Below are 26,581 nucleotides of genomic sequence, written 5' to 3' on the forward strand. Positions count from 1 at the left end.
ATGAATAAAATTGGAGTGTTCATGCTTTTATTTGGCCTAACAATAACACATCTTCCATCTCTCGCAAATGCAAAGCGCAAATCCAAAGATCATCATCATCATCATCATTCCCCAGCGTACGAACCCTCTGGAACGCACGCCATTCTCACCCTCAACAACTTTGCTCGCGGCGGTGACGGAGGGGGCGCCTCCGAGTGCGACGGCAAGTTCCATCCGCTGCCGCAAAGAGTGGTGGCACTGTCTTCCGGATGGTACAGTCACGGCGTACGGTGCGGGAGAATGATCAAAATCAAAGCGAGAAACGGAAGGAGCACGGTGGCTAAGGTGGTTGACGAGTGTGACTCAAGGCATGGCTGCAAAAACAACGTTGTTGATGCTTCCGAAACTGTTTGGAAGGACTTGAGATTGAAGACCGATGATGGTGAAGTCCCAGTGACTTGGATCATGCTGTAAACTCATCAATCATCATCACAATAAATTAAATAAATAAATGAATAGGAATAATTATTATTATTATTATGATAATAATAATAATAATAATAATGATAAATAATGATGATGATGAGAGGCATATGTTTACTATGTGTATTTGGATAACTGCTATGTTCATTTTCATATCAATCACAATATATGTATCGTATATATATACGTCTTCAACTGTAATTGAAGATGACATCATATTATATATATATATATACATTAATCATATAGGGAAATTATCTTTTTGACAAAAAACATTTTGACAAACTTAACAAACTTTCTAAAAATAGAATTAAAATAGATTAAATTTTTATTTTTTAATTAAAATAAAGTAATAAAATAATATTTTTTACCTAAATAGGAAACTTTGTTAAAAAAACATTGTCAACATATAATAGCTCATTTATATATGCACTTCACTTTGCTTTCTTCATCCTTCTATATACAATTTCTGGTTTCATTCAACAGTTTTCCTGCTTTATTTTCATGCATAGTATAGGAAGTAATTATACAGCACCATTTTTAAGGGAAAAATATGCTGACAACTATAAGAGTTGTTCAAAGGAAAGAAAGTTTGGAAGGTACGAAGTTATGTTTGATTTGCTGTTACATATAAGAACAGTATCTCATGTAACAGAGAAGAACCTTATCAGAAATTGATTTTTGAACTTACTAATTTCAGAAGTTTGAATTGGCTTTTTAGCAGGAGTAAAAAGAATTTCTTTTTCATTCTTTATCCTACATTAGTTCATAGATAATATGTATACAATTGTATCGCAGGGTATCTCCTACCAAAAATAGATCTAACCATCTATATATAACATAAAATATATTTGCAAAAAAAATATGAATGTCGAACACATTCCCATAAATTAACCTTTCCATTAGATTCAGCAAGAGAAAATTATTCTTTTCATAATAGGTTGTTTATGATCATTCCAAGACATAGTTATCTCATTTGTAATAAGTTTGTCTAAAAACCTTAACACCAAAATAATATAACATAAATGATGACAATAAAGAGTTAGAGTGAAAGATATTAATATTATAGCATATAAGACCCTTATACTTTGTAATATTTTGGTCTACAGAGATAATAAAATGTATCTCATTTGTGTTTTGTTATATGCGGAATTTCAGTGCTATTTTAGGAATTGTATGTTGAAAAAGAAATTTAATATAAGTTCTTATCTCCTCTATTTTTTTAGTTATGTACATGAGTCGAGAAATTTCTAATGTCTCATTCTTTTATTCATATATTAATTATTCCTGATAAAAAGAATGGTCTTCCAATAATTATGTTTTGTATTAAAATTTTGTCATGGAAGGTTTCGAAAATTTATATAAAGATTATTATATGGTGTGCTTAGGTTTCTTTCTATAATATATATATATATATATATATATATATATATATATATTTTTTTTTTTTTTTCCTGTCTTTGGCCGATAAAAAAACTATAAGAGGTGTTCTTCTTAAGTAGTTAGCAAAATATTTAAAACAAATCTATAAGAAAAATGTCGCAATTGTAGTCTTAAAAGTATATCACCCTTCAAACTTTAATACATATATCACTATGTTTCTATTAATAACCCCCTTTTCAAGTATTTCAAACTTTTTAAGAAAATTAATTAAAAATAATAAGTTTGTCTAGTGCTGTTCTAAAATTATCTTCATTATATTTAAATATAAAATTGATGAATGAGGTTTTGATATTAATGAATACTTATATTCTTAAATTAGTTTTAGAAAGAAAATGTTCGATGTTATAAAAATTTCTAAAAGTTATCTTGAAAATAGGTGCAGAGTAGTGTTTAATTAAACGACATTTATAAATTGATTTTTTTAAATGATTGCTTCATTGATATGAAAAAGTGTTTGGACAAATCTTAAACATGTATAGATTATTAGTATATGCATAGGTAAAACCTAATTACGTTATTATTTATGCTAGCCGCCACATTAAGCAAAACAATTAAAGGCCACTCAGCCGGTTTTACCTATCCTTATATACAGAAATTTAAAGTAACATTTCTTTTAATAAATTAAGATAATCAACTAAAAATACTGTATGGAGTTTGAGAAATATATAGATAAACTTATTTAAATATGACATTTATGCCATTTAATAAAAGTACATGACAATTATATATTAAATATTAAGTTAAGTTAGACTTAACTTAAATATAGATTGTTATTTAAGTGAAGCTTAGGTCTTGTTTGGAAAATTATAAGTCTCATTGTTGTTTCATTTAATTTTGTATTCACATTTAATATATTTTTTTGTGGTTATCTCGTCTAATTAATGTAATATGCAATATATATATATATATATATATATATATATATATATATATATATATATATATATTAATGATAAGTCATATATAAACAAGTTATATCAATATATGTAAAATTATATGTGATGTTTTGTTTATATAGAATATAAAGTTGATGTAATGTTATTTTTTTAAATATATTTCTGTTCACTTTTTACATATAATTAAAGGTATTAATGATGTAATATTTAGTATAAGTTAATGAAATTTGATCTCTTTCCATAACACACATAATTTCGATGTCAAATAATGCAATAAAATATAGCATCATCAAGGTCAAAAGTTTTAGCACACCTAATAAAGTTTTACACGGCTTAAAAGTTGATTATATTTTATTTACTCTATTCTGTCTTGACCCAACAATATGTTTTTTAAGGATAAATATATGACAAAAAGTTACAAGTTTATAAAACAATATTTCAAAGTGTTGATTAATTAAATATAGATAAAGATTGATATAATATATATAAATAATTTATTAATTACTTTGTTATTCGTACCATTCATTACAAAATTTAACATACTAATTATGATAATATGAAATTACACTTTTGCTGGAGGGATTTATATGTATATGCCTTATATATATGCTAAAACTTGTACCTGATTTATGAAAAGCCTCCCAGAATATAAAATTATTAATAATATAATATTTGACGAGTTAGTTATATTTAATTTCTTTATATTTACATATTTTTTTTATCAACAATATTAATTAATATATTATTAGTTGAATTCACAATATCTTGCATCATTCCTTCCAAAATTGCGTATTCAGCATCTTTCAATTTAATTACATTTTTTTTTCTAAAACTATATCATTAAATTGAAAAGCTCCTCTCACAATAAATTTAAATTATATGTATACATATTATTTGATCCTTGTATCTTTCATTTTATACGGTGAAGAATTTAAAAATCTGATCTCTATGAAATGATTTGACACAAGAATAAGCATAGTGAGAGTGTGAAATTCGTCATCATGAATTCATCATATACATGTTTAACATAATTAAGGTGATGAAAGAAAGTGATTATTACATAGTTGCAGGAACAGTCTGAATATGTGTGTTTCACACTAAACACTATCTTAATGAAAACTAGAGAGAATTTGGAAGATGGAATGCTGAATTCTGGAGCTTCAAATGATTTTGGTTTGGACTTGAAAAAGAGAAGCATGGTGGATGACGGTGAAGATGATGGGTACGTAAGCCTACCCAAGCCTGTGGCTATCTTGTTTTCAATATAAGAGGATATATAATCCAAAAAGGTTGACCAATTCACCTCTATCTTCATTCAGTCAAAAAGTTAGAAGAAAAGTGCACCCAAAAGATCGGGCTGAACTACACAGTATTTTTTTTTAAGGAAAAATTATGTTTGATACTATTTAACGACTATTTCATCTTTTATATAAAGATAAAATAATCTTAACAAAAATTAATTTTTAATTTTTTTTAAAAAAATAATTATAAAAAATAGTGTCACATGATAATAAAAGAAGGAATGATATTTAAAATATCAGTATCCTTTATGAAATATTATGATATTTTGGAAGTGATTTGATTAACATTGTTGTCCACATAAAACAAAGCATTGGTTAAATTGGTCGGTAGTGCCAAACAGCCAACACAAACTCGGGATCGGATCAACAACGACAATTAGTTTGGTTGGCACTACAGGTCCTAAAGTTTTTGACATAGATATGTGTTTGCGCGTGCCTTTAATTTCTGACATTCAATGGATCACTAAATTCTTCTCATCCTAAGTTAAAACGTTTCACTTACACAACATTTCCACCAGTCTTGTATTTAATATTCATTTCATGTGTAAGGAAAACACCTAACATACAATTAATGAGTTATTCTAACGCACAAAACAAAGTGAGGCATGCGCTTAATTTGAATCATAAAAAATAGGTATAATTAGTTGTATAGTACCCAGTTTGGGGTTAGGGTGTCAAGTACTCGGTTTAAAAAAAGTTTCAATTGTAGTCCAACTTTTAAAAAAGTGTTTCAATTAGGTCCCTTTCAGACAAAGTTGACTAACACCATTAGTCAACGTGTCACGTGTCAGTCTGTGGTTTTTTTTTATTTTTTTTTTAATTTTTAATTTTTTTTTTAAAATTTTTTGAAAAAAAATAAATAAAAATGCCACATGTCAAGTCCATGTGTGTGACACGTGGCATTGTCAGTGCCACGTGGCATTAGTGTCACTATTAGATGTCATTGTGTTGATTTCGATTTAGTCCTATGTCTTTTTGTTTCAATTTAGTACCTAAGTATATGTATCTGATTCAATTTTGTCCAAATTTTTTTTAATAATTAAAATATTTTTGTAATCCATTTTTTATAAGATTAAAAATAATTAAGAATAAATATTTTTATTAAATTAAGTACTAATATTTATATTGTTTCTCTCAATTTCAGACCAAATTTATTATTTATATAAATTTTATACTAATATTTTTTATTAAAAACAAATTTTTAACATATTACTTTATTAATTACTTTTTTATTAAGCACTCATGTTTTGTTATTTTTTTTTAAATAGAACAATATTGTCTCTTACTAATTTTAAACCAAAATTTCTATTATTGGTTTGAATGTTATACTAATTTTTTTTATTATTAAAAATGACTTAATAAAATGACTTTTACCACTAAATTTTAATATAAATATCAAATACTTAATTTTTGTTAAACTTTTATACTTAATTACTTTTAATTTTATAAAGAAATGGATTTTAATTATTAAAAAAATTGGGACAAAATACTTAGGTAATAAATTAAAACAAAAAAAACATATATGGGGACTAAATAGAAATCAACACAATGACATCTGATAGTGATACCGACACGTGGCACTGACAATGCCACGTGTCACACACATGGACTTGACACGTGTCATTTTTATTTTATTTTTCAAAAAATTTAAAAAAAAATTAAAAGATTAAAAAAATTTAAAAAAATTTAAAAATCAAAAAAACTACAGACTGTCACGTGGCACGTTGATTAACGGCGTTAGTCAACTCTGTCTGAAAAGGACATAATTGAAGCATTTTTTAAACTGAGTACCTATTTGACACCCTAGCCCCAAACTGGATACTGTACGACTAATTATACCTAAAGAATATCACCAATCGAGCATCGAATCAAGGAAGGAAGTATATTATGCAAAGCTCTAACATTCACGTTAGTAAGATATTTTAGAATATGAGTAAAAATATTATGAAATGAGTAATGACACGTATTTATATCATATGAGTTATTATAAATAGATCTTTTTATATCGTAAACAATATCATATATATATATATATATATATATATATATATATATATATATATATATATATATATATATATATATATATATATATATATATATCATAAATATTATTTTTTCACTTATTTTAACAATGTTAATATATGATATGTTGTATCTCATACTTGGCAAAATAATAACAATATTGTAAATGCATGCCGGGTAGATACAATAATATATTTGTTTTTTCATTTTCACAGTCAATTTAGAGTGAATTTTGTTTTTTTATGTAATTTAATTTATTTATTTTTAAAATGGGGTTAAATATGTTTTTAGTCCTTAAATTTTGAAATTTGTCTTTATCCTAAACTTTGATATAGGTTAGTTCCCAAATTTGAAAAATAAATAGTTATTATCTTTTAACCCAACTTCACTAAACATTTCTTATGTATTAAACCATGTTTTAGAATGACCTTTGAGTTGTTAGAATCGTTTGACACATTATATCTTAAATGTCGATATGAAACACTGTTTAATACATAAAAAAATAAAAAAACTATTAAATTAAAATGATTGTATTCATTTATTTATAAAGTTCAAAAGCGATGTATCAAAGACTATAACATTTTTATTTAGATGGTAATAATATCTTACACATGTTATACTAATGTATTCAAATTGATAACATAATATTATGTTCATCAGGTAATTTAGTTTAAAATTAGTAATGAAAACACGTACGCATGTGTTCGCATTTTTTAATTTTAATAAAAATTTAAATTAAGATCAATAAAAAAATATAATTATTTTTTAAAATAATTGTTAAATATAAAATTAGAAAAATAAAATATATGCAAAAAAAAAGTTTTTAAAATAATTATTAAAGACATAAGAGATTTTTAGAATAATAAACTATTTATAAAATAATTAATCTTTAAAATAATAATTAAGGATAAAATTGAAAAAACGAAATATGGACACAAAATATATTATCTCTTTATATATTAATTAAATAATAATAATTAAAGATAAAACTAAAAAAAATAGATGTAAACACAAAAAAGAGAATATCTATTTATATATTATTATAAATTATAGATTAAAAGTAAATAAATTTAAACAAAACAAAAATCAATTAATTTTAACGAGTTAAAAATCCCCATAAAGTAAATTCAAACAGTCCTTGTACTATTTTTCAGTTTGACAACATATATGCGCAGAACAGAGAAGGAAATGTGCTATGTTTTGGAAACAAGTTGCAGTGTTTAAAGCTTGAAGCCAGTGATTGGTCACTGGTTTCGTAGGCGTCATCTCTTCCAACAGTAAACGAAGAATTATGAAAAAGGAAGTGAAGATAATACTCAGAATTATGAAGTTAAAAGTTAGGTCACAAAGGAACTACAATCATTCTGAAAAGTACTCTAAGCCCCACCTTTTTGGCAGGTATATGTGTGAAATAGTGCTATGACCTAAGTTGTCTCATTTATTTATTGCAAAACTTTGGTTGTTTTTGATCTTTAACTTACAGTCACTAATTGTTACATAACTTTTCCCCTGCTTTCATTGTTAAACCAGTGGTCAAAGACTTGAACAGTTAGTCAGATTTAGCCACCCATAATGGTTGTTTCAGTGTCATTACAACTTTGAGGGCACACTAAAACTTACCTACTTCAACACAATTGGATAATCAACCAATACGAAATGGTGTATATCATTCAACGCGCTATTGCAGCTGTTGTTAGACTAAAAAAGAATAGATATATACTAAAAAAAACACCATATATGCTTATATGATGTTTGTTAAAATGACCCAGTTAACTATTTAGATTTAGACCAACAAATGTGTTTGATATAACATGAATTTAGTTTCCATGACTCAGACTAATTGGTACTTAATTGTTTTTTTATGGTTTTTGAAGTAAATGATGGTAAAGGAACATAAAGTTTGTAGGGTTCAAATTCCAATATTGTTGTTTTAAGTAACTTGAATCAATCGAACACCAGCACATCATGAACATTGCCTTCAAATAAATATGGTCGCAATCGTTGGGCACACATGCACAGATTATTTTGTTTTGCAGTATAAAATTTTATTATGCCCTTTCTGTTCATCATTATTAGGCTGCCATTCAAGTTATTCATTGTATTAAGGGATCTCATTCACAAAGATGATTTATTCTTCCTCACTGATTTTGATCTAGGCCTTCAATTATTTTGATTGTGCCTTCATAAAAACAAGATTATGTCACTGGTTATTTCATGTTCCTTGTATTTTTTATTTTCTTTTCATTTCATGAAAATCGAAGATGCAAGTGACAAATTTCCCAGTGCTTTCTGAAACTGAATATTGAATCGTGGCTAGTAGTGTATCATCGTGGCTACTGTATCACTTGTGAGTTGCAAGTGGTAGAGTTATTTTTTACCTGTGATTTCACTCCAACTCTTCTCTTTTTATGACAGTCAATTAATCTGCACAGTGTATTGCTTTTGATCTTACTTTTCATATAAAACATGTTGAGGAGATAATTGTTGAATAGTTAAAACCAAAAAAAAAAACTTGAAGCTAGACTCTTTTAACTGCTTTTTTTTTTCCTTCCTCAGACCATTTTGCATATATTTTTTCAATAACTTGTCACAGTTCATATAATTTTTTGTCCAACCTCTACATTTACTCTTCAGCTTGAGGAGTATTATTTTTTGCCTGTTGTGTGAAAATTATTGGTTCGTTAATGTACAAGTTAATAGCTTCTGTGCAATTAGTTCAATGGATTCATTCTTTTTGTAATATATTACAAAATTTTTATACGACTAATTTTGATAATTGTAATCTCTTACTAATTTAAATATTTACTTGATACATTCCAATATTCTCGATTAATTTCTTTATTATTAGACATGGATACTCAACAATCATGAACATGTCCAACCCATTTATAACAAACGTCAAGGTTACAAGCAAAATTCTTTCTCATCTCATAATGACCAATGAGGAATAAGGAATAGACAAACACAAGAAAAACATATCAACTATAAAAGATTCGAATCATATCATCGAAAAAGATTGAAGCTGAACCTAGTATATAAATAACCCAAACCAAGAACGAGGGAGCATATATATATATATATATTACTTTTATTCCTTTCTCAAGTTCTATCTGCTGCATTTTATTTGGGTTAATTTAGCGGTGGTTAAGATGTTCTTTATATCCTTACAAGTTTTTAATTCTTCCTTTTCAGCAGAATTTGCATTTAATAGAATTGAAGATGGCAAAACACACATTAGCTACGGAATTTTAAAATATTAGAGAAAATATTCGTAGAATTTATCAAATCTATTGGTAAAAAGTGTCCATAGTTTGATGTTTTGTCACGTTATGCTTAAGGTTGGGTACCGTGAGTGGATGTGCAAAAGGGTTTAAATAAGTTGATGCATATACTATTTATGGTTAAGCTAATGCTTATGCGATTGTTAGAGATCATAATATCATTCTAAAATTGTTAACTTTGTGTTCATGATTTGAGGACACTACCAAGTTCTCTAGATTGGTATGTTGGTATTCAATTAAAAAACGATGTCACTTTTCTATTCCCAAGTTTCCAACTCTATTAGCTATATTAATTGTGAGTCTAATATTTTACTACAATTAATTAATATTCATATCTCTCTTTCTCCACTTTCTTGCTTTATTTTCTGGTAAGTAATTCCTTCAAACACAAATCGATCATGATTAGGCCTTTTTAACGTCTTGCTTTTTAAGATCCAATTCTCATAATTTTCCGTTCAAGCAAATCGTCTATAAAACCATCTTACAATTAACAATCTAAAAGCATGTTTAACTCTTGACTTAATTAATCTTCTTGCAATTAAGTATTCAAGTCACGTTACGTTGATGATGAGTACACAATCTTTCTAAAAGCCTTGGTCGATATGAAAAACAGTATCACAACTTTTAAATTTTATCAAATTGCAAAGTTAATTGGCGAGTGTCAAAGTTTGATCTCATTAACAAATGGATTTCCAGAAGACACAGCACAATTAATATATGTGGGTCGTGTTAAACAATTAGATTCGATAGAATAATGGTTCGATTTAAATACTCTCAAGTGTCCCCGCAACGACAATGGCAAAACCTTGATCCTAATCTGTGTTGAAAGGACAACCAAAGAAAGAACAAATTACATGTGTATCCACACAAAAAAATAATGTTAAACACAAGAAATCACAAACGATCCTCTTTTTTCACCTTTAGTTTTTAAAAATTTGGTTTGAGTGCGCACACATGCTTAGCTGTTAAACAAAGTGTTTTAGTAGTACAAGTATATTTATAATATGTTGTTTACTTTATTAGATCATGATCGATCCGTACCATACACGGATATTGCTTGCAGTATCTACACATATACACATTTTTAATGTTATTATTTGAATTAAAAGAACGGAACATTATTATTATGTTTGGTGGTGTTCGTGCTTCTTTTTTCCAGTGATGAGTGTTTCAAAATGATTCACCTATGTATGGTGCAGCAAGTGAACGTTTGAAATTAGTGTGCGAGTTTCAGTGACGAAGCCAATTTGATAATTATGACTATGGCTTTCAATGTAATGTCTGAGGTTCTAACACTTCATCAACAATCCACATAACATCCTTTTGAGATTAAAATACCAAAAAGTGCTATATAGGAATGTGGAATAAAGAGTAAAGAGCCTTGTTTTCGATAGATAAGGAACAAATTAAAGAGCTCAAGAGATCTCTCTCTAACAACGAAAGTCCATTTTTCCATTTTTATTTTGTTTTAAAAGAAATAACCTTAAACTATAAAGTTTAGTTTATTAAATTTGTTAAACATGTCACATCAATTAAGAATAAGAACGAGTTAGAATATATATATAAATATAATTCAATCATATTAAGAATTCAAATATAAGTCTAAATCTTACATTAACTAAAAATACAAAAATTAAACATGTTATAACAATGAAAATTCACAAATTTATTGTTTTAACATTTTAAGTTAAAAATTGTGTTAATTTTTATATGAATTTGAATTCATGTCTTTTTTTGTAAATATTTCTTCAGAAGATCCATCAAATCCTTTTTAAATTCATTTTTATTAGATTGAATTAAATATAAATTCACTATTAGAATGATATAAAATCTAATATATATTTCTACTTATTGACTCTCACCTTTAAAGTTTAATAGTTTTCATTAAACTAAAGTAATGTAATTAAAAGAAGAAAAACAAAAATATGAATTTGTTTTCATTTTCTTTTGAATAATAATATATTAAGATGAATTTCAGTAAATATCTCTAAGAAAAAAAATTAATATAAGATATATAACTTCTACGAATAACAAATTAATGCTCAAAATATTTTTCTTTACTAAAAATGCAAATAAATAAAAGAGTTTAAATTTTTTACTAATTTTATTCTGCTGTTTTTTTCTAACATCAAAATATATTGATGGTCATTAATTTTAAAATTTTAAAATATATTAAAATTATTTTTAAAATATCAAAATAATATATTTTTAATGTTTAACATAAGACAATATAACAAAACTCAAAAGAAAAAAACAAACTCTAAATTAAACATAGGCAAGTGACAACTAATTTAGCTAAAACCTCACATGTGAAATTGAACATCAATATTTTCAAAATCAAATGTGTTTTGTTTTTTTCTGTACCAAAGAAAAATGGAAAATTCACATGTCCAGCATCAGTTCACGAAGCACCATGGTTGGAAGAAAAAAAAAAGCAAGAAACACCAGCTGTCCCAAGATGACGTTGGACCCATCATAGCCATAATATTTAATTGGCCCCAATACCCAAAAATAGTATCCAATTAAATAATATTTTAATGAAAAATCACAATTATCTGTATTGATCCCCGAAAGAGGCAAGCAGTCCAACACCTGGGGAATGCCCATTGGGGATCTTGTACTTTTCACTTTAAAAAAAACATCACTAACGTTATTATTTTATCTTTCATTCCTTAGATTATGCTTCTCAAGCAGTAAAATTTTGTGTCCAGATCCATCACCCTACATAACACGTGTCACCACAACAACTTTTCATAACCATAAAAAATTTTAATTTCTCTTTAATTTTATCTTGTCACCTAATAGTTTAACATAGTCTTCAATTTTCTAATATACCCTTCTCTTGTATGTTATTTCATCATTGGCTGATTGCAATTTTCCAAGCTCTTTCAGCGGCTCAAGATTTTGTTGGTGAGGAAGTCGATTTTTCTTAGACAATCACGTTTCAAACCCCAAACACTCACTAACATCAACCTGACGTAAATAATAAAGCCTGAGGGTATTTTCGTCAATTATCAAAATTTTACCTACACATGTTTTTCCATTTACATAACTATATAAAATCATTACAAATGTATATAAAAATGATGATTAAATTTAATTAAACCACATTTCGTCTAACATATATAATAATAATTAGTTATATATACTGTTAATTATTAAAGCAAATTATGGTTAAATTGATATTTTTAATAGAGTATGTTTTATCTTTTATATTATTTCACAAGAATACTTAAAGAAACTTTGTCATTCATAACAACTTTATTAAACTATAGCATGTGATTTGTTGTAAAAAAATGTTGTCTTTTCCTTCTAACAGTGACATGGACAAGGATTACAAGAAAATAACATTGGTTGACTGACATAATCAAGTTGAGGTCCAGCTGCAGGTATAAATATGCAGCAAACATTGAACACAAATCAGTGCCATAGAATTTACAACACAAAACCTTTCCCAAAGAGACAAAAAACTTTAGAAAACTTTTTGTATGTATTGGGGAGTTATGGCAGGGAACATGGGGTGGGGTGTGATGGAGGAACAAGGATGGAGGAAGGGTCCTTGGACTGCTGAAGAAGACAGATTGCTCATTCAGTATGTCAGATTGCATGGTGAAGGCAGATGGAACTCTGTTGCAAGACTTGCAGGTCCCTACCACAACCTTTTTTTGTCATTTTTCATTCACAAATGTTATTTGTTACTATTTTGTTATTGAAAAGTTGAACTCGCAATCTTTTTTACACTCTTCTCACTTCTTTTATCATAGCTTTATGCACTATTTTTTTTCTTGTTAATTGCTCTCACATACTTAATTTACACCTATTCTCTGAACAGGACTGAAAAGAAATGGAAAGAGCTGCAGACTGAGATGGGTGAATTACCTGAGACCAGACCTAAAGAAGGGCCAGATAACACCACAAGAAGAAAGCATAATTCAGGAACTGCATGCTAGGTGGGGAAACAGGTAAATTTTGAATCTGAATCCCTTATACTTGCATGTTTTCTCAACATAAATATTAATATTTATTTATGATAAGCATAATGATATTTTATCAATTAAATTTTAATAATTTTTTCTTATAACACGAGGTGACAAAATAGAAAAAAAAAATGAGAAAGTACTTAAAAAATATCATTTATAACAAAATAAAATTGTTAAAATTTAGTCATTAAAAAAATGTTTTTCTTATGGTAAAGCTTGTGAAACTAAATCAAGAACATTTCAGGTGGTCAACAATCGCAAGAAGCTTACCGGGAAGAACTGACAATGAGATAAAGAATTATTGGAGGACTCATTTCAAGAAAAAGACTAAGAGTCCTTCTGATGCTGCTGAGAAGGCTAGAATCCGTTCCTCAAGGAGGCAGCAGTTTCAACAGCAACAACTGCAGTTGAAGCATCAGCAGCAGGTTCAGCAGCAGCAGCAACAATTCCAATTCAACTTGGACATAAAAGGGATCATAAACTTGCTTGAAGAAAATGATCACAGAGTGCCTTCTACATCTCAAGAGACACAAGAAATGGCTAACATGTGTCCAAACAGTTCAGAGCAGCAGGGCTATTTCTACTCCATGTTCAATGTGAGTGACAATGTCTCTGCACCAGACTCCTCAAACGAAGAAATTCTCTGGGATGGACTCTGGAACTTAGACGATGTTCTTTGCAATTTCAATGCTACCAGCAAAGCTAGTTTACACAATTTAGTCACTCCTTTCAGTTAAAGTTTTTTCTTATCTATTTAGCTTTGAAAAGTGTTAGAAAGATTTGTACTACAAATATGAGTCACGGCTTGATAAGGCTCCTAAATAAGGAGCTCAGAGTTAGGATTAATTGTTTCTTGAAAGTGTGCAAGTCAGTGTAGTGACTAGTGAGTGATTTTCTGAAGGCGAGTTATTGTATAACCCCTTTAATAAAAAGTGTCTCAATTTTGCTCATAAAGTGTTTGCTTTTTTGCTTTGAAGTAACAGCTTTTTGTTGCCGTAGGAAAGCGCAAGAAATGGGGAAAAAATTAACTAGATTTCCCTTTACATTTTCTTAATCATTCTCATTTCTCATTAATTTTCTCCTCTTACAGTAGTCTGAAACCTTAGTGGAAATAGAAATTTAAATTCTTTTTAAAATAACAAATCAATTTACAATATTTATGTGAATTAAATCTCACGTTATAAACTTTTGTTAATGACATCAAAATAGACTTAAAATTTATTTTTAATATAATAATAATATATTGAATTAGAACTTATAAAATTTGTTACTTTTATTTTTGTCTATCGGTGTTTTTTAACCACCGATAAATAAGAAAACAACAAATTTCATTAAGCTAAGGCATGCCCTTCATTACTGCATAAACAAATTTTAAACATAGATTGTGAGATACTTTTGGTATTATTGGTAACACTCAACATGAAGCTTCTTAACACGTCTTTTCTCACCTTATTCTTTTTGTCTATTTAACCAACACATACTACAAATTCCCTTTTGTTTTTCATTTATTGATGAATAAATTTCTTAAACCAAGATAGAATTTGATGCTTTAATTCTCACACATCTTACGCAGTATATATTTCATTTATTTAACAAATAATCTTTTTACGTGTTGATTACACCCTGAACATGTTTGAAGAAGTATCTCTGGTTCTGACATTCTGCAAGTATCTCAGAATCTTGAATTACAGAGGGAGAGATACTACCTGAAACGTTAAGAATTTTTTTTTGTATTCGTACGGTTCAGGTTGATTATATTGACGATAAAGAAATGATGATAAAAGAATCAATACTGAAATAATTAATTTATGTATGAGAATTTATTTTAGGTGTTAATTTTTATTTACATTCTTAAGCACTTTTATTCCATTCAATAATTAATTTCTGCAGCATTTCGTTTGTTTTCAAAACAGTTTCTGAGATTGCATGTTAAATAGAATGAAAAAAGAATTTTTAGTTCTGAAGGTTGACTTAGATTTGAAAATAGTTCACGGTCTAAACTTAGTTACTGTATATATATTTTTAAAATTATTATTTTTTGTCTTTATTTATGAATGGCGTGAAAAATAATAAATAGTGTATTATGTGTTTTTTTTTTTTTTGAAAAAATTAGAGTCGGTTAAATCAATTCTTTTTACAAAAATTAAAAAAAATTATCTATGAAGTTTGAACTTTGATAATAATTCTAGAAAAGATTACTAAAATAAGACATAAGAATAAACATTGTTCGTTAAAATAAAAGGAAAGAGTACACATAAATGAGTCAATTTCAATTAGTAGTAATACTTTAGTCAATTTTGTCCATTCTACAAATAAGTGTCGAGAATAAAATTTTGACCGCAATTTCTTTTATGGTAACTGAATCTAATTATTAGTTTCAGTGGCAAATAGCTTAATAATCTATAAGCTTCAAAATAATTTTCAAATATTATTAATATAAGGGAAAATGTTGTTTATGTATTATTATTTTCTTTCTTCTGCTTCACGTATTTAAATGATATTTTAATTCTTATCAAAAGAGAGACTAAAATATATGAATGCCAAAATAAATTAACTAAAGCAACCGAAGAGACATAAGATAGGAACCGAAATTCAACTAGATAACTTTTTTTTTCTAATCTTTTTTAAAGTGCGTAGCGATAATTTATAAAACAATTTCTTAACGAACTTTTAAATATCTATTATAAATTTAAAAATGAATGCAAATTATTATTCTCTACACCTGTACCTATTAAAAACATAAGAATGGCACAATAATCTCAGTTTTTTAATTAAAGGGAGAATATTAATGCATAAGCCCCACTCACTCGAACCTAAAATTATACCCCTGCTACTTTTTCTACGCTGTGAAAGTAACTGAATGCATATAAATAAATATAATATATCATCAATTCATATTTACGGTCAATTTTGTATAATTATATATTTAAAATTCTACTAAATAGTTAAATTAATTTAATGTATATACTTTTTTAAAAAACACATCCAAATATACAACTATAAATGTCATGTTTGTTTAGATTTTGACATACATTATTTTTTTTATTAAGAGTGAGGATCCTAGGCTCTCGTTCATTAAGATTAAAATATTTAATGATTAAATTAGGTTAATCTAATGATACGTGAAGCTTTATTAAAGATTGTATCTTAAAAGAGTTATTCCTAAAGTAATATTAAGTACAAAGTTAGTGTAGCATAAACATGGTGCATATATTAAAGGTGGGTTAAATATCTTTTTAATTCTTTAACTTTCAATGAAAATTATAATTAGTCCATCTTCGAAATTTTGGTCCAATTTAGTCTCTCAATTTTAGAACTGTTTAAATTTAGTCCTTTTAACAAAATTTTGTTAACTTTATTTTATGTTTCATACGCATTCTATGTTAGCATAACATTTGAGTTGAGTTGTTTATACTGTTTGATATAATTTCAGTTAAATGTTAATCGAAAAAAGTGTTTAAAACGTCAAATAAACTTAACAAAATTTGACTAAAAAAACTGATTCTAAACATTTCTAGAATTAGAAAACTAATTTGGTCAAAGTTTCAAAAATAAACTAATTTTAATTTTATATAAAAAATTAAGAGATAAAAATATATTTAATCCGAAAAATGTGTACCATATTAGTCTAACATAATTTTTATCGGTATGTTTACTAAGACAGTACAGTTTTGTACCAAATTAGGAGAATGAACACATTTCAAAGAATTTATCATATCATTTATGGGTAAATTATGCTTCGCACGTATGACTTTACGTGGTAGAAGTCGTGTTCATCAGTAATAACTTCAATCTCAATTTAAAATAAAGGCTTAATTTTTTTTTTCTCAAATAAACTCCCAATTCTTATCTAAAGCAATTAAATTCTTTGGTTTATAAAAATAATTCAATTACATCATTTTTTATATATCGATGATAATGTTGCGTACATCTACAGTTTGTGATATTCTCAAATTAAAAAAATAATATTCTAACACTTAAATTTGACTCACTTTTGATTCAAGGAAAAATCTAAAGGAATGCTCTTGAGGAATGAGAGAAAGAAAATAATAGCGAATGGCAGATAAAACCTTATATCAGAGTGTCTAAGTAATTAAAGTATAATTTACCAAAGTATTTTGTAAGAGAATACTAGTAGTTTTGTAAAACATACATGATTAAAGCACACCTTCGTTTTGTACTAAAAAATAATATAAAAACAGACATATCTTTATCCTAGGTACATGCTTGCAAAAACATGTTTTATTACACGAGTGAAGGTGATTTCTATGTGTACAAATAGTATGATATATTTGCCCCAATTTTCTTTCAGGGAGGAAGAAAGTTAGAGAAGGAAGAAACAATGAGAAAATACTGGAACGCTATAGTTTCAAGTTGATAAATTTAATAGATCAAACATGAAAAATATTTATAATTATACGAATTTATCGTGATTTTAATGGAGCAGTGTGGAACCCTAGTACAAGACAATGTTGCGCTATTGTTGTGTTGTGCACATGGAAACACATCTCAAATGTCTGTTTCAACTTAAACCGCCAAATTCAAACTCAACGCAACTTCTGGTTCTTATGGTTATGAGGAGGGCATTTACATTTGCCCTAATAACTTGTCGTTATTACACTTCTGCCATTGTCTCTCTCCCCCGTACAGAGCACAGTCTCCTCCATCTGCTTCAACTCTGCATCGACCTTCGAGCTCAGAAACCCGCTCAACAATCTCACGCTCAGATCCTCGCCAATGGGTATGCGCAAAACGTTTTCCTCGCCACAAGGCTCGTCTCTGCATACGCCACGTGTGGCGGGTTGAGATCGTCAAGGTTCGTCTTTGAGTCCGTTGAGGCCAAGAACGTTTACCTCTGGAACTCACTGATTAATGGATACGTTAAAAACCACAACTTTCACCAAGCCTTTGCTTTGTTCGGAGAAATGGGTCGCAATGGTGTGTTGCCCGATGACTACACTCTCGCGACGGTTTTCAAGGTTTCCGGTGAACTTGAGGACTTGGTTTCCGGGAGATTGATTCATGGGAAGAGTGTAAGGGTTGGGTTTGTGTCGGATGTTGTTGTTGCGAATTCTCTGATGGCAATGTATTGTAGGTGTGGGGAGTTTGCTCAAGCGGTGAAAGTGTTTGAGGAAATGCCTCAGAGGAATGTGGGTTCGTTCAATGTTGTAATTTCTGGGTGTGCTGCCTTGGGAATTTGTAATTCTCCCTCTCATGACGATTTGTGGAAGTTTTTTGTACGAATGCAATGTGAGGGGTTTATGGCCGATGCTTTTACTGTTGCGAGTTTGCTGCCTCTGTGTTGTAGCGATTCTGGTAAGTGGGATTATGGGAGGGAGCTTCACTGTTTCGTGGTGAAGAATGGGTTTGATTTGAAGATGGGTTTAGATGTGCATATGGGGTCTTCTTTGATTGATATGTATTCCAGGAGTAAGAGAGTTGTTATCGGAAGGAAAGTGTTTGACCAAATGAGAAACAGAAATGTATATGTTTGGACGGCAATGATCAATGGTTATGTGCAGAATGGAGCACCTGAGGATGCATTGGTTCTTCTTCGTGAGATGCAAATGAAGGATGGTATACGACCCAATAAAGTATCACTTGTTAGTGTGCTTCCCGCTTGTGCCTCGCTTGCTGGATTAACAGGAGGGAAACAAATACATGGGTTTTCTATCAAAATGGAGTTAAACGATGATGTTAGCCTATGCAATTCTTTAATTGACATGTATTCCAAAAGTGGGAGTTTGGATTATGCAAAAAGGGCATTTGAATCTGATTCCTACTTCAAAGATGGTATTAGCTGGAGTTCAATGATCTCTGCGTATGGATTACACGGGAGAGGAGAAGAAGCTGTAGTTACGTATCACAAAATGCTTCAGGAAGGGTTCAAACCAGACATGATAACAGTGGTTGGTGTTCTTTCTGCTTGTAGCAAGTCAGGATTGGTAGATGAAGGCATTAGTATATATAAGTCGCTGATGACTAAGTATGATATAAAACCAACAGTTGAAATTTGTGCTTGTGTTGTGGATATGTTAGGCAGATCAGGCCAGCTTGATCAAGCCTTGGAATTCATTGTAGAAATGCCTATAGATCCTGGTCCAAGTGTTTGGGGATCTCTTTTAACTGCCTCTGTAATGCATGGGAATTCAAGGACAAGAGACCTGGCTTATAGGCACCTTTTAGAGCTGGAACCTGAAAACCCTTCAAATTATATATCCCTTTCAAATACATACGCTTCCTCTAGAAGATGGGATGTGGTAAGTGAGGTGAGAACAAGGATGAAAGAAAGAGGTTTAAAAAAGATTCCAGGTTGCAGTTGGATAATTGTTGGTGGTAAGACTCATTCTTTTTGTGTTGCTGACAAAGCACATCCTTCGTCTAGTTTAATATATGGAATGCTTGATGACCTCGTATCAATAATGTCAGATGGTTGTGCTGAAAGTGATATCCTGATTTGAATCTGCAAATCTTAAAGTGTCTGGTGAACACTGAAAACTGGCCAGGCCAAGCATTCTATATGCAGATGAGATGCATGGAGGTTCACATGCAGCCTTACCATCGTGAAGAAGAAAACGGGAGGGGAGGAAAAAACATTTCCTTCAAAACAAGCCCATTTTACAGCATTGGTGTTAAAAGATAGCAAAGATCCACATTCTGATTTACGACCTGGATGGCAAAGATCTCCATTTCAAATATAATAGCATTAGGATTGATTCAACAACAATCCATGCCACCACGGAAAAAAAATTATGTGAATCAACTGTTTCAAATTCTTTAGTTTCTCAGGGTTGTTAGTTTGAATGCTTTTTTCGATAGTTTACCATAATTATCTGGGTGAATGATAATTATATTCCGTCAAATACAGGATCATGAAATGGTGTTTAGGAGGATAAATGAAAGTGGATACAGGATATAAGGAATATTTGTATTTTCACTGGAGTGATACTGCTTCAGCAACCTTGTCTTTCTTGCATTCCATACGCAGTCCAAGCACACGAAAAGCCTAGTAGGGTTAAATAATTGATAGTCATTATTAACTTTAAACCGTCCAAATTGACAGACAAATTTTCTAATACGAACCCGTGGGCATTGATTGGGAAGAAATAGTTACACTTAGCTAAATTCTACAAATTATTTCAAAAATAAATATTAAATTTTTTCAGGAATCTCCTTATTAACCTGGCTGTTTAGTAAGTCTTAATCATACAATTTTATATAAGGTGTTTCTACGTCTACCCTGCTAATTTTTTTTTTTAAGGAGAATGCTAACTAGCGTCCTAAGTACATTTGTTAAGGAATAATAAATGTGTTTTGATATCATCATTTTTACATTGAAAGCTGAAATAATTAAATACAGTAATTAAAATAGTATAAATGTACATAATAAATTTTATAAAGACAAAAATATCCTTTTAAATGTGTAGACAATAACTTAGTGTTACAAAACAAGATTTTGAAATTTTTAAGGTTTCTACTAAAAAAAATCAATTAAGTCTTAAATTGACACTTTAATTATTCCTTTTTTGTAACATTTTTAGATGTTTAACACTATTTTTTTTGTTGGTTTTTCTGTTAATTTATACTTTCTTATGTTTTTTTTTAAGTTTTAGATGTTTAACACTATTTTTTAAAATTTTCTTATATCTAATTTTTAGCAACATTAAAATATAGTTATTTTATTATTTAATTAGTTTTAAATTTTATTTGTGAACATTAAATAAAATATTAAATACACATGTACAATATTTATGGGCATTTTTGTCTTTAAAAAAAATAAAGTTGCATTAATGGTTATTAGGTCAAGATTTATTTAATATTACACTTATCTATGTACTCTTGTAGGATCCAATGTATATTAATTATCCTTAACCAGTGCCCTTAGGACACTGGTTAGCAAGACCTTCTTTTAATAATCTTTATTTATTTTGGAATGAACTCCCCCCAAATGCAAATAAATCATTATTTTTAAACACTCCATAATATATAAGATATTTTACTCTTAATTCATTTTTAAATTTTTTATAAATATAAATTTTATTAGTTTTTTTTTATTGAATACTTGAAATTTTTTATAATTTTTAATTGTTTGAATATAATGATTAAAATATTATTTATATTTTTTTCTGTATTAAAAAAGATTTTTTTTATTGATTAAAATGATACTATTAAATAATAAGATGGTCATGATTTTTGTGACATGCTATTTTAGTTGACGTGAGTGAATGAATTGATCTTCTTAGTCGGAGAAGTTACAATTGGTAACTTACTTTTGGAGGTGAATTTTTTACCTATAAATTGATTTTGGAAAACCAACCAAACAACAACATTATTTTAATGATTTCATATATACTAAAATCAATTCAGGATGCATCTCATATACACTAAAATAAATTGATATTTATAACTTCTCTTTGAAAATAAATTTTTTAATTTTAAATTGATTTTAAAACCAAACATACATTTTGATTTGAAAATTCATAATCAATGCTAAACCAAACAATGAATGGGTGTGTTTAAAGTGAAACCAAACAAAAAAAAAACTAAAAAATAAGTATCATTTTTGTCATTGCTGTAAGTCATAATAACAATCTATCGCTATTCAACACAAAATAAAAAAAATTACTTAATATATAACTATAATATTATTATTTGATATTAATAAGAAAACTTTACTTTTTAACATCTAAAAATACTTAAGCAAAAATGACTTCGATAAATTAAAAGCATGATAAAAACTCAAAAGATAGTAACATTATTCATAATAGAGTTAAATAATTTGTGTTCCGATAAATGGAAAGTAAAAAGGTGCATAACTAACATAAACAAAATGAACTCTAATTTGGAGAAGGTGGTCTAATTTTGAGTTTAACTTTCTATTAACAAAACTAACAACTTGTCAATAAAAAAAAATCATCTATAATAAAAAAAATAGAATATGAAAAGATAAATAAACCAAAGTCTGAAAATTAAATTGGTTTAAAAAAATCCAATATCCTTTTGCGGTGGACGAAGGTCATTTCAGAAAATATCTCGCTATACTCCACTGTCCCACCTAACTGTTAAATAAAATGCTTCTTATAATCTAGCCAACAAGTTAATAGAAGTGATATAAATTAAATATCAATAATTTTTTATTTGAATATATTTTTAGAAAAAATGTCTAATTTTCATTCGGGTTTTCGTCTTTACTATTAATTTTAATTTTCGTAGTTTTTTTTTTAATTGTTAATCACATGTTTTGAAGCGCTTCCAAAGGTTTTTCTGAAAGAGATTAACTTAAAAAAATGAAAAAATTGTGAATTAACGGTAGCTAACGAAATAGTGTAGTGCAGAGTGGGTGTATAAGAAGATTTTAGAAGAGTGGGACAAAAAATGCGATGCGCGAAGAAGAAAGCAGAGATCGGGAATGCCATTGCTCATATCCAATTCCGCCAAAGCGTTTAGCTTCTCCAGGCGAATGTCCTCTCATCCTCCCGCACTCAAAACGCGCCTAAGAGGCGTCGTTTTCGACATGGACGGCACCCTCACCGTCCCGGTCATCGATTTTCCGGCCATGTACAGGGCGGTGCTCGGCGATGCGGAGTACCTCAGGCTGAAGGCGGAAAACCCTTCCGGCATCGACATTTTGGCTCACATCGAGACTTGGCCTCCTCATAAAAAGCACCAAGCCTACGACGCCATCGCCGAGGTTGAGCGTCAGGGTCTCCAACGCCTCCAAATCATGCCTGGTTTGCATCCATTTCTCTCTCTTTCTCTCTTTCTCATGAAGTGTGCATAGTTTTCATGCTCGTTCTGCAGGTGCTTCGGAGCTTTGTGCTATTCTTGATTCCAAGAAAATAAGGTCCAGTTAAGCGCATTTTCTTCTTCTTCTTCTGTTCTCTGCTCTTTGCAAATTGAGATTCAGTTAAACGCGGTATTGGTTATTGGTCCTGGTTCTTAGGGCATCTCAAACAGGAGCAATCTAGGAGTTTCTGGCATAAAAGTGGGTCCCACATTAGCATATCAACTAAATTCTATTAGAAGAAGCATCGTCGTTAACTCCAACCAACTCATTATTTTATATATATTTTATTTAAACTTGATTATAATATATAATAATATTTATGAAGATAATATTTTTTTTTTATTGTAAACAATAATTATTTCTACAAGCAGCTCAAACTTATTTTAGCCTTCAATCTCTAATGGTAAAGTTGCTGGAAGCAACTCTAAATACATGTGAACTTAGGCACATTGTTTAATTTGGACAACTAACGTATTTATGTGATGAAACTTACTTTACACGGTTTCCAATAAATAGTTAAAGTTCAGCTTAGTATCTGTGATAAATGTTTGTACTAAAGGTCAAAACAGATTACCGTGTTGCTTTCTCAGTTATGACAAGAGAACAATGCTCAAAACATTTAAGCAATCAGTTTTGTTCTATCTTTTCTTAGGACAGACTTACATTTAGTTTCTTATGTGTATGTACTTTTGGTAATGCTTTCCTATTGAAATTAAAACTTTATCTCAGAATCCTATGCGAATCTTTATTACTATGTGAGGTAAAACTCTAATTCTTACCCAAAAAAATATTACCATAAGCATTTTAGGAACTACACTTAAGTTGTGCTCTTTTATTTATACATATTCTATGTCTATGCTAAGATTTTGTTAACATCTAGACACCAATGGCAATGAGTTGTTAAAATCAATTGATTTTTTTTTTACTGTAGCACATATCTATAACATGCTCTAGAATATGAAGTTTATTATGTGAAAATAGTATTCGTTAGCTAACTGTGATTCCATTTGTTTGAAGTTGTTTGTCCCAAGAAGATAACGATAGTATGATTTTTTTTTTTACAGTAGACATTTTGGTATTGTTTGTTATAAAATGTGAATAAATTACTCATGATCTATAGCTTTTTTTTAATAGGAGGGGTTTGATCACTAGGAACATGAAGACAGCAGTTGATTTATTCCATGAACGATTTGGGGTGAGTTTGTCAACAAAATGCAACTGTGTGTATGTATATATACTAAATTTATTTATCTCGGACTGTTGGATTGGATTGATATGGGAAATTGTTTGTGAAATTAGGTTGTTCACTTTTCTCCTATTTGATCTTTGTTTTTGGCTTTGCTCTGATATTGTGCCAATATAAACTAGAAAAGCGTGACAGAGTAAGGGATTTTGCCCTGCTGCTTTCTTTTGTCCGTAGGTATGACATTCATCAGTTTGAAAATGAAGTTATATAGTTGCTGGATGGATGCTTGTATAGAATGGAATCTTATTACATTACATTTCCATTATTTTCAAGAAAAGTTGGTGTAACCTTATAAAGACAGTTATAAAAAAACTCCTTTCTAAAATGTGCTATCTATGGTGGTTGCATACTTCATAAAGTCACCATTATTGATTGTGACTTGAAGACTGTGAATTTTTAGTGTAAGGTTAAACCTCTAACTCTTCATTCTTTTAAAATGCTGAACTACTATATATTATCTCTCATTGCTGCAGATTACATTTTCTCCAGCATTAAGCAGGGAATTTCTTCCTTATAAACCTGATCCAGCTCCACTATTGCATATCTGTTCTCTTTGGGAAGTTCAACCGAATGAAGTAATAATGATTGGGGATAGCCTTAAAGATGATGTAAGTGATTCTTTTCCTAACGTGAGTATTCAAATGCCACACTTTTCATTGTAGCTGTGCAATGTACAATTTCAAGTGCATTGATTCTTATCATCATCACTATTTGGGAAAAATGCTTACGGCTCTTCTTGGTTTCTCTTTTCACATTTGATTACAAATACATAATAGTAATAATTGCAAAATCAAAAGCAGAACATTAAATATTGTAGTAATAAAATCCTGAATCTAGAGAAATAAGAGTGCATTTCAAATCTTTCTCAGAGTTGGTTCTGTGATGATGACCGGTAAACTTTATAGTAAAAAAAAATTGAGCATCAGTATGCAAACCAGTCTGTGTTTGCTTGCAATATATATATATATATATATACTGTGACTCGTGTCCTTATTTTATTTACCTAGTGGTATTTTAATTTTATCATTATTTTGTCTGTAAGTTTTATGCCACTACAAATATCTGCATTTGATCAGTCAAAGATTGAAGATTGTGCTGCATTAATAAGTGGACCACAAGGGGAATAAGCTCTGTATAACAAAATGATAAATTACATGCTTTTAACATTTCCTTAACTATGGTGAGAGACCTAACAGATTTTCGTTTAAGGTAAACACAATAAGTTATATGGTAAATCACATTTCCTTGACTATTCAGGGCCATATGATTTACCCATGTTCATAGTCCCCCAAAACTATGATGAATAGAGGAAATTGTATTTACTGTTAAATTTAATAGTGGCAATCTGTTCATGTGGGAGGCAAAGTAGTCTTTGTTTTATGCGAAAGCCTGCCAAATTTAATTGAGAGTTGTTTTATATTTGTAAAACGGATTATTATTTCCAACATGGCTGCAAACAAATTCCTTTCCATTTATGCTGTATTTTCCTAGTATATTTATCATATTTGAAATTGGCTGGTAATTGATTTATGCTTAATTGCTTATTTAACCCTTTTACAGGTGGCTTGTGGGAAGCGAGCAGGAGCCTTTACATGCTTGCTTGATCAAAAAGGAATATATGATTCTCCCGAGTATGCTGATGTTGAATTCAAACCAGATTTCAAGGTGTCTTCCCTTGCTGATGTTTACTCAATTCTAGATGTAAATTTTGATCTGACATCTTGATGTCAAGGATTGTTCACGCGAGCCAATTATTGCGGTTTATGCTAAGAAGAGATATGGAGATGGCATATATATTAGGGTAGTTTTATATCTTACCTTGGTAAGGTCATGAAACAAAAATATCATTGAAATATTTAGGTTTGGAGGATTTAATAGGTGCCACTTTAATAATAATATTGTAACTTAGCTTGGATCATTTTCATTGTCTTGCATGCGCATGAATGCCATCCAAAATTATTGTTCTGAAAGTTAGCGTCAGTAACAAGATCCATTGGATTGTGCTGTACATGTTGCCTCTCTTTGGACTTGCAAGTTCTGTAGATGTTACTTCAGCTTCTTTGACCCATGGGTTTTGACACGATATTACGTGTAGGAGCTCTATTTATTCTGAAATATATATATATATATATATATATATATATATATATATATATATAT

At 29.2% G+C, this 26,581-nt stretch overlaps 4 protein-coding genes across 4 annotated transcripts; all 4 read left to right on the plus strand.

The window, feature by feature from the left end:
* Positions 1-453, plus strand: LOC114191383 (ripening-related protein grip22-like). Its single transcript, XM_028080552.2, has one exon. It carries the CDS (start codon positions 1-3, stop codon positions 451-453), a length of 453 nt encoding a protein of 150 aa, XP_027936353.2.
* A 12,366-nt stretch (positions 454-12,819) lies between these two features.
* Positions 12,820-14,320, plus strand: LOC114190754 (uncharacterized). Its single transcript, XM_028079760.2, has 3 exons — positions 12,820-13,053; positions 13,241-13,370; positions 13,633-14,320. Exons 1-3 carry the CDS (start codon positions 12,897-12,899, stop codon positions 14,123-14,125), a joined length of 780 nt encoding a protein of 259 aa, XP_027935561.1. The 5' UTR covers positions 12,820-12,896; the 3' UTR covers positions 14,126-14,320.
* A 3,484-nt stretch (positions 14,321-17,804) lies between these two features.
* On the plus strand, positions 17,805-20,348 carry LOC114190645 (pentatricopeptide repeat-containing protein At3g57430, chloroplastic-like). The gene has a single exon (XM_028079605.2). It carries the CDS (start codon positions 17,858-17,860, stop codon positions 19,847-19,849), a length of 1,992 nt encoding a protein of 663 aa, XP_027935406.2. The 5' UTR covers positions 17,805-17,857; the 3' UTR covers positions 19,850-20,348.
* Positions 20,349-22,704: 2,356 nt separating this feature from the next.
* LOC114190196 (Haloacid dehalogenase-like hydrolase (HAD) superfamily protein) lies at positions 22,705-26,504 on the plus strand. The gene is made up of 5 exons (XM_028078993.2): positions 22,705-23,119; positions 23,190-23,232; positions 24,310-24,370; positions 24,895-25,029; positions 25,982-26,504. The coding sequence occupies exons 1-5, from the start codon at positions 22,798-22,800 to the stop codon at positions 26,144-26,146; spliced, it is 726 nt and encodes a 241-aa protein (XP_027934794.1). The 5' UTR covers positions 22,705-22,797; the 3' UTR covers positions 26,147-26,504.
* Positions 26,505-26,581: the final 77 nt, after the last annotated feature.

This window comes from Vigna unguiculata, chromosome 7 (genome assembly GCF_037176805.1).
Source record: "Vigna unguiculata cultivar grain cowpea cultivar isolate G323 ecotype 2 chromosome 7, ASM3717680v1, whole genome shotgun sequence".
In the NCBI taxonomy this organism is placed as follows: Eukaryota; Viridiplantae; Streptophyta; class Magnoliopsida; order Fabales; family Fabaceae; genus Vigna; species Vigna unguiculata.

Coding starts and splice junctions, on each gene's coding strand:
- LOC114191383 (XM_028080552.2), top strand. CDS start 1: ATGAATAAAATTGGAGTGTTCATGCTTTTATTTGGCCTAACAATAACA.
- LOC114190754 (XM_028079760.2), top strand. CDS start 12,897: ATGTATTGGGGAGTTATGGCAGGGAACATGGGGTGGGGTGTGATGGAG. Junction 13,054..13,240: donor CTCTGTTGCAAGACTTGCAG/GTCCCTACCACA, acceptor TTCTCTGAACAG/GACTGAAAAGAAATGGAAAG. Junction 13,371..13,632: donor CATGCTAGGTGGGGAAACAG/GTAAATTTTGAA, acceptor AGAACATTTCAG/GTGGTCAACAATCGCAAGAA.
- LOC114190645 (XM_028079605.2), top strand. CDS start 17,858: ATGTTGCGCTATTGTTGTGTTGTGCACATGGAAACACATCTCAAATGT.
- LOC114190196 (XM_028078993.2), top strand. CDS start 22,798: ATGCCATTGCTCATATCCAATTCCGCCAAAGCGTTTAGCTTCTCCAGG. Junction 24,371..24,894: donor TATTCCATGAACGATTTGGG/GTGAGTTTGTCA, acceptor TCATTGCTGCAG/ATTACATTTTCTCCAGCATT. Junction 25,030..25,981: donor GGGATAGCCTTAAAGATGAT/GTAAGTGATTCT, acceptor ACCCTTTTACAG/GTGGCTTGTGGGAAGCGAGC.